Source organism: Silurus aristotelis (assembly GCF_946808225.1).
Source record: "Silurus aristotelis genome assembly, chromosome: 13".
Classification (NCBI taxonomy): Eukaryota; Metazoa; Chordata; class Actinopteri; order Siluriformes; family Siluridae; genus Silurus; species Silurus aristotelis.
In genome coordinates, this window is record NC_139586.1 from 8,445,459 (window position 1) to 8,465,835 (window position 20,377).

The 20,377-nt window shown below is 38.3% G+C and overlaps 2 protein-coding genes across 5 annotated transcripts in view; both read right to left on the reverse strand.

Moving 5' to 3' along the window:
* hps3 (HPS3 biogenesis of lysosomal organelles complex 2 subunit 1) overlaps positions 1-11,204 on the reverse strand; it is a 17,304-nt gene extending 6,100 nt beyond the window's left edge. Inside the window, exons 1-14 of one of the 2 annotated variants that reach the window (XM_083558301.1) lie at positions 10,643-11,198; positions 7,903-8,409; positions 7,454-7,628; positions 7,272-7,354; positions 6,991-7,177; positions 5,502-5,583; positions 4,571-4,725; positions 4,134-4,235; positions 3,039-3,147; positions 2,703-2,878; positions 2,004-2,184; positions 1,288-1,521; positions 633-818; positions 340-534 (exon numbers count right to left, since the gene is read on the reverse strand). In XM_083558301.1, the coding sequence (XP_083414427.1) occupies positions 340-534; positions 633-818; positions 1,288-1,521; positions 2,004-2,184; positions 2,703-2,878; positions 3,039-3,147; positions 4,134-4,235; positions 4,571-4,725; positions 5,502-5,583; positions 6,991-7,177; positions 7,272-7,354; positions 7,454-7,628; positions 7,903-8,409; positions 10,643-10,859 (2,589 nt within the window). In that variant the 5' untranslated portion in view covers positions 10,860-11,198. Of the gene's footprint in view, positions 1-339; positions 535-632; positions 819-1,287; positions 1,522-2,003; positions 2,185-2,702; positions 2,879-3,038; positions 3,148-4,133; positions 4,236-4,570; positions 4,726-5,501; positions 5,584-6,990; positions 7,178-7,271; positions 7,355-7,453; positions 7,629-7,902; positions 8,410-10,642 lie in introns of both variants that reach the window. The other variant, XM_083558302.1, reaches the window with a different exon arrangement.
* A 5,557-nt stretch (positions 11,205-16,761) lies between these two features.
* On the reverse strand, positions 16,762-19,715 carry LOC310735242 (fetuin-B). Of its 3 annotated transcripts, XM_083557837.1 has the most exons (8): positions 19,599-19,715; positions 19,338-19,485; positions 18,700-18,813; positions 18,485-18,563; positions 18,210-18,376; positions 17,997-18,107; positions 17,738-17,896; positions 16,762-17,411 (listed from the first exon to the last, which is right to left on the reverse strand). In XM_083557837.1, exons 1-8 carry the CDS (start codon positions 19,646-19,648, stop codon positions 17,241-17,243), a joined length of 999 nt encoding a protein of 332 aa, XP_083413963.1. In that variant the 5' UTR covers positions 19,649-19,715; the 3' UTR covers positions 16,762-17,240. The 3 variants fall into 3 exon arrangements, with proteins under 3 accessions (XP_083413963.1, XP_083413962.1, XP_083413964.1); XM_083557836.1 differs by lacking the exon at positions 19,599-19,715 and having other exon boundaries at positions 19,338-19,592; XM_083557838.1 differs by lacking the exon at positions 19,599-19,715 and having other exon boundaries at positions 17,141-17,411; positions 17,738-17,893; positions 19,338-19,592.
* Between the last annotated feature and the right edge of the window lie 662 nt (positions 19,716-20,377).

Sequence of the window (20,377 nt, forward strand, 5' to 3'; positions counted from 1 at the left end):
TTTGGGTAAAAAAGGACATCATTATTTTTTTAGATAAAGAGTTTTTATCCTCAGATTCTAGGAAAAGCTTTGTGTTGAATGGTTAAAATGTCTCGCAGGAAAAAAATTCTCATTAATCATATTCTAAATGCCATTACCATCAGCATTATTTGGACATTTTTAGGTTTGGCATATGGTTGTACATTACCTTGTACATTAAGAATCTGAACTTGTGTTATGCTGTGTCTTGTTATATTGTGAGCACCTTTGTTGTATTCCACCTGTTTGTTAATTTTGTCATTGATGCCACCTTTGTCTCATTTTTTCCTGGCACAATGTGAACTTAGGGTCTGAACTAACCAAGTCCTCAGCTGATTTAAGCGCTTTAATGCCTGATCGCGCCCTGTTGATGTTGCGCTCGATATATAAAGAGGTGAGATGGAACGAAAGCTCCTGGATAATCGATTCCTGAGACGATGCCACGAGTAGAGCCTCCCAAAAATCCACCAGGAGCTGAGGAATGCTTCGAGGCTCTGTACTGTCCTTACACAATTCCTGCAACAGTGAAAGACAAATGAAAGAAAACGAAAAAGCATTATCCATGCAAAACGTGCTTTTGAAAATGACACTGCTCCATGTTTAATTTGCTGTACCTGAAAGAAGAGTTCAGCCTCTTTCAGGTTGACCTTGCTGTTCTCATGAAGTGCCACAATGGCAGCCACCAGCAGGCCATCTTGAGTGTCCCGTAGGTGCTGTGCCAACTGAGTGGGCACCACTTTCTTCTCTTTGAGATGCACAAGAAGCTTTGGCTCCTCTATGAAGCCATACACCTGTAGCATCTGGCCAAAATGATAACAAATAAAATGATTTTATTTGTTGTTGAATAAATATGCATAGGTTACTTTCTAATTCCCAAAAGCCTAAACATTATCGCAGAGGTGCCTTAGCAGGTAAAGGAAAAACATGTAACAAGCATGTATTAGCTGCAACATGCAGAAATGTTCAATTTATGCAAAATTTGAATAAATATATGTTTGTCCATAAATCCAGTCATGTTCATATCATGCTGCATATAATACAAATATTTCCTATAATATAGAATAAATAGGTGGACTTCAAAAAAAAAAAAAAAAAGGTTTTATGCGTTAATTAACATAATTGTCTGCAAAACATGCACTACTCAGGACTAAAAAAAACTGTTTATGGCTTATCTAAACTGCATATGATAACAGGCTGCTGCTTTGTATGGGAACAAGCAAAAAGAATCACAAACCTAATTGAGGGAAAAAAAACAGTTAACGTTCTCACCTCAGCATGCCGCTCCATCTGCTGTTGGTAGTAGTGCAGGTCTCCTAAGCGCAGTGCCTGAGCAGCCTTACACAGCGTGACTGTGACTGATGGGGCACCACTGAGCTCCAGCTGCTCCAGGTGTGCACGTGCACAGGCAGGATCAGCATTCTTCACGAACGAGCTGCTCACTACATATGGGAGCTGACCTGGCTCGGCTTTGCTGAAGATCTCCAACACTGTGTTTGCTGTTTTCTGATGATATAAACCTTACATGTTATAATCTGAATTATACACTCCTCATCCTGTGGGCTGCATAACTGTTTATAATACAATTAAGGATGCATTAATACGATTTTTTCAAGCTTTTTTTTTGTACTTGTCAATACTCATATATAACACCAAAATGAAGAACCCACTTAGTATCAAGCACAGGCCTCATTGGAACATTTTATTTAGCATTGTTTGTGGTTCCCTGGTTTAGAAAGTGGCAACATGTACACCTTTGTTGCCAAGTTTAATGATCCTACAATCCACTTATCCTTTAAATTACTGCAAGAATTTCTTAAACAGCTAAACATATCAGATATTATTTTATAGACAGATAAGTAGACTAAAGTGTTTGGATTCTGCTGTATATCCATCCATTGTATGTTATGCATATGTATTTTATTCCATTTTCATTAAAACAGAATATATGGTATATATCAGGTCGGATTTTCAAGTAGCTTTCTTACTTCGCTGAGCTCTTCCATGGTTTCCTCATAGAGAGAATGCTTAAGGAAGAAGAGGAATCCTTTCCCATAATTTGGAACAGGATCCCTACGTATTTCCGTGTTTCTCTGGATTACCTCAGTCACCGACAGCCCGGACATCTTGTAGTACGGAAGAGCCAGGTGGCAATTCCACTTGTCCATCCTGCAAAGCAAATAGAAATGGAGTAATGCAGAAGTACTGTTCGAAAACAACTATCGGTTATAAATAGTTTTTGAAAAGTCAAATGTGTTTGCATTTGAAATGTCAGGAAAACCATGTCTTCACGTAAACTACAAGCTTAGTACTGGCTAGACAGAAAATATTAACTGCAAGGCATCTGCATGTCATAAGTACATCTAGATCAAGAAAGACTAAATGTAAAATCATGCAAACCAAGTAAAAAAAAAAATATTCATTTTAAGAGATTTGATTAATTTACACAAAGACAGTTTAATGAGACAGGAAAGATTTTTGAAATAAAAAAAAATTTAAAAAAATACATCCATTATTCATTAAACAGAGAAGAATGCTTATTGTCTGAGTCTAACCTCTAAAAGGTATAAACGCTGTCATCACATTATCACGTTAGTTTCTTGCCCATACCCTTCGTATGTAAGGAATTTAAAGAAGCTGAAGATTAAAACATGAGAGTGCTGTGTGGCAGTTTTTCTCTCTTTCACCTGCTGAAGCAGTCTCCCAGTTGGGCACAGCTCTCCTGGAAAGCTTCCTGGATCTCGTCTCTATCAGCACAGGGACTAAGCAGAGCGGATCTGAGCAGCAGGTGAGCTTCACTCAGCAGATGAATGCAGTCCTGAGACAGCGGACTCGTCTGCTCATATCGTTTGCTGTAATCCACCTGCCAGAGAAAAACAACCAATGTGTAGGAATGTACAAATGCATTATTGAATATTAGTATCAGCTGATCAATGTGTACTTCAGGCATTGCCATGTCTATCAATGCGATAAATAAACATGCACTTGCTATTAAGCAGAGTGGGAAAAAACAGATAAGTTACCATCTCCCTGTAGAGCTGCAGTGTGGACACAGTGCTTATAACATACAGGTTCCAGCCATGACTGCTCTCGCTGGGCTCTTTTACTTTCGACACAGACGTCTTCCTGGATCTAGTAACAAAATAATAAACACAATAACAATCAATCTCAGCACACCTCGAAGAATTAATGTTGGATTCTAACCAATCCTTAGCTTTACACAATGTCCTACACTGCAATGTCTAAAAGCCTTATTGGAACCTATTTGATCTAAAAGTGATTCATCAAGTCCTTGTTTTGTTTTTTTTTCCATGTACCAACTGCACAAATGCTGCTTGTTCCAGTATTCACTCATATTATCCAAGTTAAGGACAAGATGATCTGAACAAAAATAATCCCTCTTATTACATTCCTAAAGAAGTAAAACGCGAAGAAATTTGAAACTAGTTTAGCACACTGACCTTTAATAAGCTTTTTCAACTGTACACCACATATCACTTGCTTCTAGTGTTTATATTATTGAGTTACAAGGATAATATGCTACAGCAGTCCATTCATCATAAGAAATAATCTGCTATGCATGACTGAGCAAAATAGCTTTGGTTATTAGAGAAGTACAGGCAAGACATGAGAAATTCAATGTTCTTTATTGTTTTCTAAAGCAAAGAACACCAAGTACACCTTTTTTCTTTTCTTTTTTTTTTCTTTTTTAAGTAAACTACACTTTGACTGACCCACCTATTGACTCCTGAATTAAATCAATATGCTGTTTAGGGCAAATGGAAAACTGCTGATTCTTACTTTTTGCGTGCCAATACTCCTTACAATTATTTGCCTTTATTCTCCTGCTGTTTACTTTCTGACTAAAATGTTTACTGTCATTAATACCTGCACTACAGTAATAGAACATGAGTTAAACCTCTGTGTCACAAACGTTTTCTTAGTATTTCCTTTATACAAAAGACAGAAGGAAAAAAAAAAAAGGGAATTCCAAACAGAGTGTTAGATTCGGTGGTTTCACACAGGATTAGCACGTAAACAGGGGTATGTTAGCGTTCTTCCAGGGAATTGTTTTATGCTTGGCATGTTATTAGGGTTAACACACTGGACTGACTTACAGAAAAGACCTGGACAGGAAGCTCTCCAGGGCTGGGCTGGCGGTCGGATCTATACCTACTGCTAGGAAAATCCCTGCCAGTGATTTCTGCCCTTTTGATTTGCTACAATACAGAGCATTCACTGATTGTCAATGCATGTGAACCATGAAACACACAAGTTACTAAACCACACAACGCTGCAAGAAATTTGGGAAATCGCATTGCTTGTATACATATCTAATAATAGCAGTCTCTTTTGAGTTGTTTGATATTTAATTATTGAGAATATATGAAAACTGCAGCGAATCAAAGCAAACTTAAATAGCAAGAATCAAAGCAGCTAAATCTAAGTTGTGAGCTAGTGAGATGTCAGAGCTTTATTGATCTTTTTTCTCACTGCACTATCTACACAAAGAAAGCCTTGTTCCTGAAGAAAGACACCATTTACAGTGACCTACAGAGATCTTTTAGTCGATCGTTCTGTCTCTTGTTTAGTCTCAACGTCAGCAGCTGTGAGCAGCACAATCTGATTTCTATCATGGCACAGAGACTTCAGGCCGATGAACAGCTGAATACGGAGGGCACAAACTTCCATAGTGAAAGGAGGACAGGCCTGGGGAAAAAAAAAAAAAAAAGAAAGAAGAATGAAATCACAGACGGATGTGTGGTGTTAAAAAACTCTGATATTCACAAAAACACTGGTTGGAGTTTTTCAGAGCTGCATAAGTATAGAACAAAATGTTTTGGGCAAACTAAAGCATATGATCACATGCATAATTCTTTATAAATTATATATCGGTACTATTGATATCGGTGCTTTTGCTTTTTTCCTGCCTCTGCCTTCATGCTTCTTCCATGTGAGTACCTCATTTGTTGCGTGTGCTCTGATGCTAATTCGGGATTAACACCATGTTTCATATACAGTATGTATATTCTAGGATCTATATTCTCATGTTAAAGTGACGCTGAGTGAACAAAGCAGGATGGTTTGGGTAAATATGTTTGCATCCTTTTCTTGCATCCTCTGGGGGAGGGGGCTAAGAAGTGTGAAATGGATGCGTAGACAGAAAAACGAGTACACAGAACAAAAAGGGAAGTATCCGATGTTTTCTGAATGTTTGTTTTGGTCTTTCTCCTTCACAAATCAAAGCTGTCTGTTACAACTGGAACAAAACAATTTTGTTTTCTCCTCTGCATTACTGAATATCTTCCTGTTTTTATGTAAAAAAAAAAAAAAAAAAAGAGTGAATGAATACATGCTGATTTACAACTGGTTAAAAATAAATGTTTTTTTCTTTTTCCCCAAATCATTGTATTTGTATTCCAGATGTAATGCTGAGATGAAATAAATATGTTAGAATTAACTGTTTTAATTCAAATCCTGTTTACCTTCATGGTGGTGTCGATGTATGGGTCCTCGACTCGAGCAACCACCGCACTGCACCTCACAGAGAAACACTGCAGAGCATTTCTACAAAAACATTAAGAGACTTCAAACATTTGCTTTTGATCGGAAATAAGGACATTTACATAATACTAAATATAAAATACAGAAGACAGGGGTAATGTAGGAGAAGTAGGTCAGCTAACATACAAATCTGAATAAAAATGAAAACCATAATAAAGGTCATTATAAACAATGCTGTTTCAATTCTCAATTTTGATTGGTCAAAAGCTAACTATGTACTATGTACAAAACATTATGGCGTTATAACATTATAACATTTTACCATTGAAGTGAACATCACTGATTATCTCTTCAGCATGGCACCTGTTAGTGGGTGGAATTTATTAAGCAGCAAGTGAACATTTTGTCCACAAAGTTGATGTGTTAGAAGCAGGAATAATGGGCAAGCATAAGGATTTGAGTTTTTTTCACAAGGGCAAAATTGTGATGGCTAGACAACTGGGTCAGAGCATCTTCAAAGCTGCAGCTATTGTGGGCTGTTCCCGGTCTCTAATGGTCAGTATCTACCAAATGTGGCTCAAGAAATGAACAGTGGTGAACCAGCGACAGGGTCATGGGTGGCCAAGGCTCACTTGATGCAAGTGGAGAGAAAAGGCAGACCCGTGTATTCCGATCCAACAGACGAGCTCCTGTAGCTCAAATTGCTAAAGAAGTTAAAGCTGGTAATGCTGCAATGAGTCAGGACTGTTTGGCAGCAAAAGGGGACCAAAACAATATATGTAGTCATAATGTTATGCTTGATCGTTGTATAGGTATTAATGGAAGTAAGGACATTTTAGGAAATGTATTTCCTGGATGTAACAAGACAAGCTACGTTAGTTGTCATAAATTTCCAGAGAAAGTGAAAGAGGAAAGCAGTGGCTTGTGGGGAAACGACTGTTATCAATTACAGCATATTACAGCAGCTATACTTGGTTTGCTATGCACTTGGTTTGGTATAAACACCATGGATACACAGTGATCCCCCGGAACTCGCGGGGGGTTACGTTCTAAGAGACCCCACAAGTTCAGAAAATCCACGAATTTTGGACACACCCCTGCAGCCCTATTGGTACCCTAGTAAATTCACTTAGACATTGTCACTTTATAAACGTAGTTGTGTACAGTATTTGTCCAAATCCATATTTTAAAATGTTATTCCTGACGCTCCTGAACATTTGGTCCCTTTGCGGATTTCTGCAAATTTCAAGATAATCCGCATCTTGCTGTTAGTTAGGTTCCAAATGAGAACCCGTGAATTTTCAGAGATAATTTTCAGACTTACGAAGCGTGAATTATCGGGGGTTGACTGTATGATTATATCCAAATATGCCGTTCTAACACTCTTTCAGGTTTTAGTACTTAGTTAGAAAACTCAAAGACTATTTCTAGATAAATTATTTTCCTTGCCTATACAAAATATTGTCTTACCGTGTGAGGACATATAGAAACTGGTTGCAGAGCAAAGCCTGAAGAGCCTTTTCCGGGTACTGGTAGGTTGAGATGAGCTCTACTGTGTTCTTCAGGCTGTACATGTAACCAGCATTTGGCAGAGAAAAGAAGCAGAACATACAGGCGGGATCGTTCTTTTTAGTGTCACTGCTTACATCTGGATTGCCTGCACAGAGTAAAAGGAAAGAAAGAGTGCAGAGAAATTGATGGTGCACGAAAAGAACATGATGTCTACTAAGCATAACCAGGGAAATGATTACCAGTGAATATTGGGTGGAGCTGCAGGGAGTGTAATCGTGTCTCCTCCACAGTGCAGCCCTGAAAGAAATCTGGGGCAAACCTCCTAAAAATAAAAAAAGACAAAAGACAAACATGCACTCGGCTTCCCCACAACATACACAAAGCAAACAAACTGATCAAGAGACCTGTGTTTTTATTGCACCTGTATAATATGTAGGTGACTCCCATATTGTCCTTCGCCTCGGTGTTCATCCCAGTCCACTCTAAAGACAGAGACACCCCACAATCTTTTGCCTTATCTCCCAGTATCTCCAGATGCTTCGGGAACACAAAGAAGTCATCTGAGTCAAGGGGACTCTTGGGTTCTTTTTTAACATCTAGATCAAAAGGAAATGAAACCTGTAAACCCGGAAGCACCAAGAAAACACAACTGGAATTAACATCTGTTGCAATACTATTTCTGAATTTTAACAGCGTTCCATTACGTTTAGAAAATAAGCCTTAGATTTAATCATTTGAAATATATAAATCACAGCTGGTACCAATTGTAAAACAGAGCAACTTGAGTAAATTGCATTATTCCTATTTTAAATCAGAGAATCAGATCTATATAAAATGTTTAAAGGCAAAAGCTACTAATATCTATAATACCATTGTTGGGTACACCTGCTGCAGTCATATCATCATCATGCTTCTGTATATGCTCTTCATCGAATGCACATCTCATTTCCAGATTCTCCAGCTTCACCACCAGCACCTCTAGCTCTGTCTGCAAAGCAACGTACCCACTACATAGTGCCACCTGCAATGGGCTCAAGCCAGAAACATACAGGATGAGAAGCCTCTCAAAGTCAAGCGCGTCAAGTTGATCGGTAAGCGGCTGTCGCTTCAGGCCAAACAGCACCAGGGTCTCTGCGCAGGCCACCAGCAGGGCACCTGTTATGGAGCAGCAGGTAGAACAGAGCGGGGTCTCCGATAATGGAATCTCCACAATCTCCATCTGTTCCTTGGGGGCACCATGGAGGGCCGAGCCACGCATGAGGTGTCCGAGCAAGCGAACACCAACACGCTTTCTCTCAGCTGCTTGGTAGCGCCAGTTTGTGTAGGCCCTCAGGTATGTTGCACCATTTTTCTCCTCTATGGTAACCAGGTAATCCCCTATAAAGAGAACAAAATGTACAAATACATGATTCTTTTTACATTTTTTAAATTTTATTTATTTATTTATTTATTAGAGGTGTAAGGGTACATAAAATTCAGTTCGGTGCGTACCTCAGTTTTTAAGTCACGGTTCAGTTAAATTTCGGTAGTTTGGGGAAAAATGCAACATCAACAGTTTACAAATTATGTAAACAATTTTAAATAAAATGCCTGCTTGGTTAAATAATATTTTAAAATGTTTTTAAAAAATTGAATAAATCACGTTAATACAATACACGTTTTATTATATTGATTAAATTGAGCAATTGAGCGCCGCATCCTAACCACTAGAAAAAATAATTTGGGCAATACAGATGTGCGTGTGCGCGTGTGCGCGTGTGTGTGTGTGTGTGTGGTTTACATTTATATTAGTAATAATATATAATCAATATTGAATTCTTTCTACTTATTTAAGCATATTTTAACAAACATTTTCACTCCGTCTATCCTTCAATCATTCAGGTTTCACATGCGATGTATGATGCCCGTGGTGTCTTTTCTGATCAGGGAATTATCGCAAAACAACCAGAGATATGTGAGCCCAGACAAAGACATTCCGTGTATCTTGCATAAATACGTGCTGAAATAAGTGCTGTTTTGAACTTGTTTAGATTGCTGCATGGTATCTACTTATTTGCATGATTTATCTTTAAGTAGTTGTAAAGAAAGTTATAGGCCAATGGTAATTTTAATAGATATCAATCAGAGTTTAACTAATTAATATCATTCTTAATTAAAGTCTTTTCACATAAACTGATTGAGAAGCTGTTGATTAAAAAAATTATCTTAGCTATAAGATATATAGCTTTAATAAATAATAGTACTTTTAATACTTAAGTACATTTTAAAACAAATAATTTGCACTTTTACTCCAGTAAAAGTTTAAAAAGGGTTAACCACATACTTTTGGGACAACCAGTAGATGTGCGAAAAATAAAAGTAAACAAATAAACACTCTTAAGTACACAAATAAATAAAGGGACCCAAGTGTATATCTGTAAACCCCAAGAACACTTCTTATTATTATTATTATTCTTTCAGCTGCTCCCATTAGGGGTCACCACAGCGGACCATCCGTCTCCATACTAATCTGTCCTCTACATCTGCTTCTTTCACACCAACTACCTTCATGTCTTCCCTCACCACATCCATAAACCTCCTCCATTGCCTTCCTCTTTTCCTCCTTCCTAGTGGCTCCATCCTCAGCATTCTTCTACCGATATACCCCATGTCCCTCCTCTGCACATGTCCAAACCATCTCAATCTCGCCTCTCTCACTTTGTCCCCGAAACGTTCTACATGCGCTGTCCCTCTCATAAACTCATTTCTAATCCTGTCCGTCGTTGTCACTCCCAACAAAGATCTCAACATCTTCAGCTCTGCTACCTCCAGCTCCACCTCCTGTCTTTTACTCAATGCCACTGTCTCTAAACCATACAACATCACAGGTCTCACCACAGTCCAATAAACTTTCCCTTTCACTCTCGCAGATACCCTTCTATCACAAATCACTCCTGCTATCACTCTTCTCCACCCACTCCACCCTGCCTGCACTCTTTTCTTTACTTCTCTAACACACTCTCCATTACTCTGCACTGTTGACACCAGGTACCTGAACTCCTCCACCTTCTCCACCTCTTCTCTCTGCAACCGCACCACTCCACTGCCCTTCCTCTCATTCACACACATATACTCTGTCTTACTCCAACTGACTTTCATTCCGCTTCTCTCCAGCATGTACCCAAGAACCATAAGCAACAAAACTGTGAAGAAAAATGAGTCTAGAAGTTTAACCTAACATTTGTCTGTGTAGGTTTCCTCTGGGATTTCTGGTTTCCTTGGACCTCCCAGAAGCAGATCATTAAATTCTATAGGTGTGAGTACGGGCAGTTATCACATCCTGCATTAGGCTGGTATCCCATACAGGATGTGGACAAAAATATATGAGGCAATAATGAATAAAACGAGTGATGTAAGTCTAGTATCATTTTTTTCTAGCGAAAAAAAGAAAAGAAACAAAAAATATATATAATTCTGATAAAAAACAAAAAGTAAAGATTAAGTTTTAATATGTGAGTCAGACTTTTTTATAACAACATAAAGTTAAAAGAAGATTTGAATCTTGCATTAAGAGTCGTGGCTATTATTAATAACCTTTGGATATCAAGAAGATGAAAAAGGGTGGACTCACCGATGTGACTGTACACGATGCTGTGCACTAATCCCATGGTGGAGAAGCGGCAGATGAGAGGACATTCCTCCTGCTCCATGCGATACGCCTCGATCCTGCATCCTCCAGCGGAGACAACGAACAGCGTGCCGCCGCCGCAGCACACCAGCCCGGGCTCCTGCTCCGCCGGGACGATCCGCTGAGACGCAAACGGGTGGCAGTTGTACACATGCACCATTTTAGCAGCATCAATCGATCACGCGTTCAATGTGCCTTTAACACGAGCAAATCCAGGTTTCAGTCCAATCATCATCCCTTACACCCAATACAGCTGTCTGCACAATATCACATGCTTTTCCGTCTCGTGATGATCCAGCAAAAAATACAAAAATAAAAATGACATAAAACCGTTACTTTATTCAAAATGCCGCTTTCACTCACTCTTCTTTCGCAAAGTAAACACGTAAAAAATAATATGGATCTTAAGCTTTTCGCACAGGTAACGATTGTGAAAGTAAATTAGATAAATAACATTTCGCTGCATTGCTTACTTCCGCCTGGGACAGGGCGTGGCCTACGTGTACAGTCAACTGCCTCATTGGTTACCTGCCCTAACAACAAAACAACCTGCAATCTGATTGGCTATTAATACCCTTCGCACAGCCAGGAGGAAATTGTTCACAATATTTCTGTCGAATGTACAGTTTCGTACGGTGGCCAAGAAGTGCAAAACACATATGCTGGATGGCCCTTTCACGACCCTTCTTCAGTGTTCTGGTTGAGGCCAGAAGGTTCTCATCCAAGATTCTACAGTGCGTGGCCCCGTTCATGTCATGAAGTATTCCTGTACCCTTAGCAGAGAAACAGCCCCAAAGCAGATTGTTTCCTCCTCCATGTTTGACAGTGGGGATGGTGTTCTTGGAGTCATATTCTGCATCTCTCTGCCTCCAAACACGGCAAATCGATTTGATGCCAGAGAATTCAATTTTGATTTCATCTGACCACATCACTTTCTCTCATTCCTTTCAGGAATCAATTAGGTGTTCATTGGCAAACTTGAGACAGACCTATTCATGTGTATTCTTGAGCAGATAGAACTTGGCATATTACCAATGGTTTTCTGGGTGACTGTGGTCCCAGATCCCTTGAGATCATTAACAAGCTCCTCCCATGCAATTCTGGGCTGACCCCTCACCTTTTTTTTTTTTGAGAATCATCCTTATCTCATGAGGTGAGATTTTGCATAGAGCTCTAGAGCGAGGGCGATTGATTTGTCTTGTATTTCTTCCATTTTTAAATGATCCCAAACAACAGTGGTCTTTTTCTACCCAAGGTTCCAGCTGATGGTCTACATTCTTGTCCCTGACGTCTTTTGTGACGATTTCTTTTATACACATAATAAGTTGATATTAGTAGTTCTTTCTTAAACAGACAAGACTAATTTGGGTCTGTGGGAGTCAGAATTCTTGTTGGTACAGGATCAAATACTTATTTCACTTAATTAAATACAAAATAATTTATATATAATATTAATTAAATATTTGTTCTGGATTTTATATTTTATATTGTTTTACTTTCTGTTCAAATAAACCTACCAAAAATTTATTTTTTTTAAACTATATATATATATATATATATATATATATATATATATATATATATATATATATATATATATATATATATACAGTGAGGAAAATAAGTATTTGGACACGCTGCTATTTTGCAAGTTCTCCCACTTAGAAATCATGGAGGGGTCTGAAATTGTCATCGTAGGTGCATGTCCACTGTGAGAGACATAATCTAAAAAAAAATATCCAGAAATAACAATATATGATTTTTAAACTATTTATTTGTATGATACAGCTGCAAATAAGTATTTGAACACCTGTCTATCAGCTAGAATTCTGACCCTCAAAGACCTGTTAGTCTGCCTTTAAAATGTCCACCTGCACTACATTTATTATCCTAAATTAGATGCACCTGTTTGAGGTCGTTAGCTGCATAAAGACACCTGTCCACCCCATACAATCAGTAAGAATCCAACTACTAACATGGCCAAGACCAAAGAGCTGTCCAAAGACATTAGAGACAAAATTGTATACCTCCACAAGGCTGGAAAGGGCTACGGGGAAATTGCCAAGCAGCTTGGTGAAAAAAGATCCACTGTTGGAGCAATCATTAGAAAATGGAAGAAGCTAAACATGACTGTCAATCTCCCTCAGACTGGGGCTACATGAAAGATCTCACCTCGTGGGGTCTCGTGGGGTCCCAGAACTACACGGGAGGAGCTGGTCAATGACCTGAAAAGAGCTGGGACCACCGTTTCCAAGGTTACTGTTGGTAATACACTAAGACGTCATGGTTTGAAATCATGCATGGCACGGAAGGTTCCCCTGCTTAAACCAGCACATGTCCAGGCACGTCTTAAGTTTGCCAATGACCATTTGGATGATCCAGAGGAGTCATGGGAGAAAGTCATGTGGTCAGATGAGACCAAAATAGAACTTTTGGGTCATAATTCCACTAAACGTTTTTGGAGGAAGAAGAATGATGAGTACCATCCCAAGAACACCATCCCTACTGTGAAGCATGGGGGTGGTAGCATCATGCTTTGGGGGTGTTTTTCTGCACATGGGACAGGGCGACTGCACTGTATTAAGGAGAGGATGACCGGGGCCATGTATTGCGAGATTTTGGGGAATAACCTCCTTCACTTAGTTAGAGCATTGAAGATGGGTCGAGGCTGGGTCTTCCAACATGACAATGACCCGAAGCACACAGCCAGGATAACCAAGGAGTGGCTCTGTAAGAAGCATATCAAGGTTCTGGCGTGGCCTAGCCAGTCTCCAGACCTAAACCCAATAGAGAATCTTTGAAGGGAGCTCAAACTCCGTGTTTCTCAGCGACAGGCCAGAAAGCTGACTGATCTAGAGAAGATCTGTGTGGAGGAGTGGGCCAAAATCCCTCCTGCAGTGTGTGGAAACCTGGTGAAAAACTACAGGAAACGTTTGACCTCTGTAATTACAAACAAAGGCTACTGTACCAAATATTAACATTGACTTTCTCAGGTGTTCAAATACTTATTTGCAGCTGTATCATACAAATAAATAGTTTAAAAATCATACATTGTGATTTCCGGATTTTTTTTTTTAGATTATGTCTCTCACAGTGGACATGCACCTACGATGACAATTTCAGACCCTCCATGATTTCTAAGTGGGAGAACTTGCAAAATAGCAGCGTGTTCAAATACTTATTTTCCTCACTGTATATATATACACACATTTTTACGTTGGATGCCCTTCCTAACACAACCCACCCACAACCCTATCAGGGCTTGGGACCGGCATATATATATATATATATATATATATATATATATATATATATATATATATATATATATATATATATATATATATATATATACTCACCGGCCACTTTATTTGGTACATCTTACTAGTACTGGGTTGGACCCCCTTTTGCCTTCAGAACTGCCTTAATCCTTTGTGGAATAGATTCAACAAGGTACTGGAAACATTGCTCAGAGATTTTGGTCCATATTGACATGATAGCATTATGCAGTTGCTGCAGATTTGTCGGCTGCACATCCATGATGCGAATCTCACGTTCCACCATATCCCAAAGATGCTCTATTGGATTGAGATCTGGTGACTGTGGAGGCCATTTGAGTACAGTGTACTCATTGTCCTGTTCAAGAAACCAGTCTGAGATGATTCGCGCTTTATGACATGGCGCGTTATCCTGCTGGAAGTAGCCATCAGAAGATGGGTACACTGTGGTCATAAAGAGATGGACATGGTCAGCTACAATACGCAGGTAGGCTGTGGCGTTGACACGATGCTCAATTGGTACTAATGGGCCCAAAGTGTGCCAAGAAAATATCCCCCACACCATTACACCACCACCACCAGCCTGAACCCTTGATACAAGGCAGGATGGATCCATGCTTTCATGCTGTTGATGCCAAATTCTGACCCTACCATCCGAATGTCGCAGCAGAAATCGAGACTCATCAGACCAGGCAACGTTTTTCCAATCTTCTATTGTTCAATTTTGGTGATCCTGTGCGAATTGTAACCTCAGTTTCCTGTTCTTAGCTGTCAGGAGTGGCACCTGGTGTGGTTTTCTGCTGCTGTAGCCCATCCGCCTCAAGGTTCGACGTGTTGTGCATTCAGAGATGCTCTTCTGCATACCTCGGTTGTAGCGAGTGGTTATTTGAGTTACTGTTGCCTTTCTATCAGCTCAAACCAGTCTGGCCATTCTCCTCTGACCTCTGGCATCAACAAAGCATTTGCGCCACCAATATCTGCCGCTCACTGGATATTTTCTTTTTTTCGGACCATTCTCTGTAAACCCTAGATATGGCTGTGCGTGAAAATCCCAGTACATCAGCAGTTTCCGAAATACTCAGACCAGCCCGTCTGGCACCAACAACCATGCTACGTTCAAAGTCACTTAAATCACCTTTCTTCCCCATTCTGACACTCAGTTTGAACTGCAGCAGATCGTCTTGACCATGTCTACATGCATAAATGCATTGAGTTGCTGCCATGTGATTGGCTGATTAGAAATTTTTGTTAACAAGCAGTTGGACAGGGGTACCTAATAAAGTGGCCGGTGAGTGTATATAGTATACTGTATATAAAACCTTTTCTTTCACACCTAGGCCTTAAGTGGTGTCCTCCACCAGTCAACCCACCCTGAAACCATGACTATTCTTCAGAAATGCGGTATAACAGAGAGCTGAAACAGGTATCTTATCCAGTGACGAGGAATGCAATTACTACAGTTAGAAACCCATTTAACACAATTCAACTCTCTCAAACAAAGTCTCCTTTCACTGCAGCTTCAGCTGGGCTGCCTGCCTGCATCATCTTTAGCAGAAGCATCAATTTTAACCTCATAAAATGACAACAGGTTTTCTGTGGAATTATTGTGCATTTTTTCTGATCATTACAGTTTTCCCAAGGATTTGAAATTCATGCAAATTGACAAGTCAAGTTTATTTTTAGAGCGCTTTTAACAACAGACATTGTATCAAAGCAGCTTTAAAGAATTTAAGAGTTAAAATGAGCAATGTGTATTTATATCTGATGAGCAGCAATGGTGACTGTGGCAAGGAAAATATCACTTAGATGTTATGAGGAAGAAACCTTGAGAGGCACCAGACTCAAAAGGGGAACCCATCCGCATTTGGGTGTCAGAACCAGATTGCTTTGCTATAGTACAAATGCAGAGCAGAAAAACAGTATTGTACTGTAACAAGTAGGATATTGCTCTCATAATAGCAAAAAAATGACAATTAACAAAAGAAGACAGGCAGGAGAAGGAGGTGAAATACACAAAATCAATTATACAGTACATTTCTGTTAGAGGTTAACCCACTAACCTCAAGAATTGCCCATGGGCTCCCTGGGGACAGAACAGAAATGAGTTTGCCCACTTGCCTGGAGATTGTGAGTTTGAATCCAGGTGACCATCTGTGGTCTGAAGTCACTGCACTGTGGGTGGGTTGCATGATATTCTCTCTCTCTCTCCCATGGCAATCACAGCAACACTAGTAATTTTGGGAGCACTTTCCCTTAAGTGGTTGCAGATTGACACAGAATTATTGCCATCTTTGACTTTTAACATGAACAGTGTGGCAAAACATTAATTGAATCTAGAAAATGAGTAGCTTATGGCTGTTAATTGAATAAATGTTTGATTTTATATATTTTTTAAATATTAAAAACATTTATTTAACATTTAATTACACTTAAAAAAAATAAATGAAATTAATGGTTTATTAAAAAAAAAAAAAAAGTTTAAGCCCTAGTACTGTATGCAGCACCACAAACATACAGCGAGCCCTGCATCACCAGCATTAATAACTTTACAGACATACATGACTCTACACCAGGGTTACATTGCTACTGGATACCACAGCACACATTCAGAGGTCTTGTGTAGTCCATGCCTCTAAAGGTCAGAGTGCAACATACATGCGCACTGTTTAATATGATGCTTGATTTTGTATAATCAATCAGAATTAGGGTTAGTACAAAACAGAATGAGGGTCAGTGTGAAGTAAAAAAAAATAAATAAATAAATAAAAAAGGCATGACAACACATTTTTACACATTTGTTTTATTGCAGGCTGCATTTGTTTGCTTTGTTCTTACAGCTGAATCTCTAGTCTAGACCCGGATGTTAGATTAGCTGTATTGTCATATGCTGATGCAGTTACTTTTGCATTTTTATATACAATATTATTTCCTTGAGCTAAATCAATTTTTCAGTAATAAAGATAAAAGATATCTTTTGACTAAAGACATTCAGGTCACAAGACAAAATTTATTGTTGTTTTGCTAAAGACCAGAGCTTTATTCAGTCCTAAAAGATATGACTTCATTTATTCATCTGTTATTATTTATTATTATCTTTAAAAAATATATTTACCTATTTACACATTTATGAATGATTTCATACACTTTATATGGAGAATCTCTGTCCATGCTATAATATCTTATTTATTGGAACATACAGTGTACATCAGTACAGCAGTACATTTTCTAGTGTGGAGTGACCTCTGTTACACAATGTTTTTTATTCATAGTTTCACTGACTTTAATCCAAGGTTGTATCGCCTTTCTCCAGGGCAGCTAGGAGCAGCTGCTGATGTTCTGGGGTGCACTGGAATCGGCGGAGGGGGCAAAACTAGCACAGATCCAGACAGGGCAGTTTTGGTTGTCCTGTGGCTGTTCTCTGGTTCATTATTGAGCTGAATGACACCAAAAACACCCAGTTACACTATCACTCTTCCTCTACAGCTAAAAATAAATTTTGTTTCACCAGCATGCTTGCAAAGCTAAAATCTGATTGGTCTGAAAGTGCTGATAATTATTATTTTTTTTTTAATTAACAGCGTAGCTATCAAAATTGTTCTACCTGTAGTTTAAATAAATCATAGAAATATCCTAAATGGCGGTAGTAAAATTGTATTGGTGAAATAAAATCTCTATGAGATGTGCTGTTATAGGACAATAATCATCCGAGCACCACCCGATCATGTTTTATTTCTCACATTAATGACTGATTAACACTTACCATATGTTGAAAAAGTGAACAACTGACTTTGGTAGAAAGTTTTTTCTTTTCCTCTTCAATATTTGTGTGTGTTCCACTGATCCAACTGGCCTCTTTAGAAATTTTCACCTCAGCATCATCATCATCAAAAGTAATGTGTGATCCAGTACAGAAGCCCTTCTTAAAAACAAAAAAGAACAACAAAAAACAAAACAAAACAAAGGCTGCTAGATAAGTGAGCATTATTTATAGGCACTCTCAGTTTTTGACTGTTACTTACATGTGTCCCATTTTTTGGCTGGCACTGAGTCCAGTCTACATCAGTCAACATTTTGGCACAGTCCGTTTCCTGTATGGTGAACTCCACAAAGTAGGATGGACCAACAACCCACTGTTAAAGAAAACTCATCAGATCAAAACTCATCAAATGATATCACCTACATTGAATGAAATATTTGATGATTAAATCTTACAGAAGCTGAATTACACATACCTGCATTTTTGCAGCTGTTATATTCAGAAGGATAAAGTAATTGCGCAAGGTTGACTCTTTGTTAAATTTTTCGAGAGAAAGACGTACTGTCTCGGCAACGATCGGATCATTCAGGCTCTCTGTTGTTGGACAATCTGGGCAAAGATCAACGATGGCAGCAGCAGGAACTAAAAACGAATGCAATTTAAAAATATATATATTATTAATAAATATTTATTACATTTTTTATAATTTAATATTTAATAATTTATCAATTGACAGTAACTGGAACCTACCTTGCTGAATGGTGCAACTAAAGTTATGTAAAGTAGAATTGGTCTGAATGAAGAGCGATACATCACATTTTCCGAAGACCTAAAGCATTTGTAAGTTGGTATGTATAAGTTTTTCCCCATTATTGCTACTTTATATTATTTGATACGTTCATATGCATGGGTATTTTATGATATAGCACAAATCAATATGTTGAAAACAAGTTGAGAGGACCTACTGGAACATCTGAGATATCCTTGATTTCACATGACTTCCATTTTCTTTTGCTGATCACATGACACTTTGTTTCCAGCACGTCTATTGTCATTTGTAAAAGGTGTCTCCCTTCTTCCTGTGAATAAAATAACGAGCTGGATTGTTACTTATATGTTACCAGCATGTAATTTTGCTTTATACCACCAATTGTTTCTATTCAAATAGCAGAGCTTGCTGTATTTCCTATGATAACATCATTCCTGGTAGATTGATCTATTATTAATAAATGGATTAAAACATGGATAATTAAGAAAGAAAACCATGTATTTGTTTTATGGAAATGTGTTTCAGCATCAGTTCCTGGTCACTGTAAGTTTTCCTCCAGGAGAGGTCTTCAGGACTTTCTGTTTGTATGCTATTAGATCCTTAGTTGTAACAACTTCACACAAGTGTTTGTAACTGCTCTAACACAAGTAAAACAGCAATAGTTTAATTAACAATTGTAACTGTTGACAAATTGCTATGGAGAAACACAACACTTTCTGACATGCTTCTTGATAATCCACATCACAGCACCCTAATATTGATTATTGTCTTTTTATTTCTTTACATAATACTTAACTAAAAGAATAAATATCTCCAATAGTACCAATAACTCACCTTTGCAACTTGCAGAACATCATACACTCTATTTAGGGAAAAGATGTAACCTTCTGTCCTGGCTGCATTAATCTGGTCGAGCGCTGCCTCTGCTGCATTCACTACGCTCGGGTCCAGGCATCCTGTTAGTACTGGAGATGTTGTTGCGCTGTGAAAATATAAACTTATCAGTATCAATATGATAAACTGTATTTTTCCCATTTCTCTCTGTATAACGGCCTGAGCTGAACCTGAGCAGAGCTAGAGAGACAGGCAGAAGACCTGAGATGTGTGTTCAAATCCACGTCATGCAGCAAACCCTGAACTTTCATCCGCACCCATCAGCAAACAGCAGCATTATCTGCTGTTGACCCATTTACACATGCAGTATGGATTCTGCTTTTAAACATACCCTCTGACTCACTGAACATTTATATTATATACTCACAGGCAGACTGCAGCCACTATTTCTATTTCTTTCAGCCAATTCATATTTCCATCTTTAGAAATGAGTTCATTCTCAAACTTGAAGCAAAATGACAAATAAAGGATTATAATATACGTTATTTCTTGCATGAATGAACCAGAACACAGACTCCTGTATAGAAACTACACCACACATTCTAATGCTTTAAACATATTTTGTTTTTCGTAACCTTATAAAGCCCTACTTGTCTGTATTTATCTTAATCCCTGCATGAAACTCACAACATTTCTGTGCACAATGTTTTTATGAAAACATGCATTTGTCATACACAACCCAACATTATGCTGATGCTTATTAACCTAACCTACTTGTAATACTCTATAGGGCTATTAAATGTAGTATATAAATAATGTCACAATTAAAACATTTGTATGATATATTTATAATTTTAGTAAAATGCATGAATACAGAATTCATGTTCTTTTATTTTTTATTTTTTTATTAGTGCAACCAATAAATAAAATCACTGAATCCACAATACAATATGATATAATGGGAAACAGTATTAATAAAAAAAAAAAAAATGGTATCACCTGTGTGTAATGTGTGTAAAAACCCTCAAATAGAAATTGGG

Coding starts and splice junctions, on each gene's coding strand:
- LOC310735242 (XM_083557836.1), bottom strand. CDS start 19,538: ATGGGAAAAATACAGTTTATCATATTGATACTGATAAGTTTATATTTT. Junction 18,377..18,484: donor TAGTTGCACCATTCAGCAAG/GTAGGTTCCAGT, acceptor ATTCGTTTTTAG/TTCCTGCTGCTGCCATCGTT. Junction 17,897..17,996: donor AGCCAAAAAATGGGACACAT/GTAAGTAACAGT, acceptor TTTGTTTTTAAG/AAGGGCTTCTGTACTGGATC.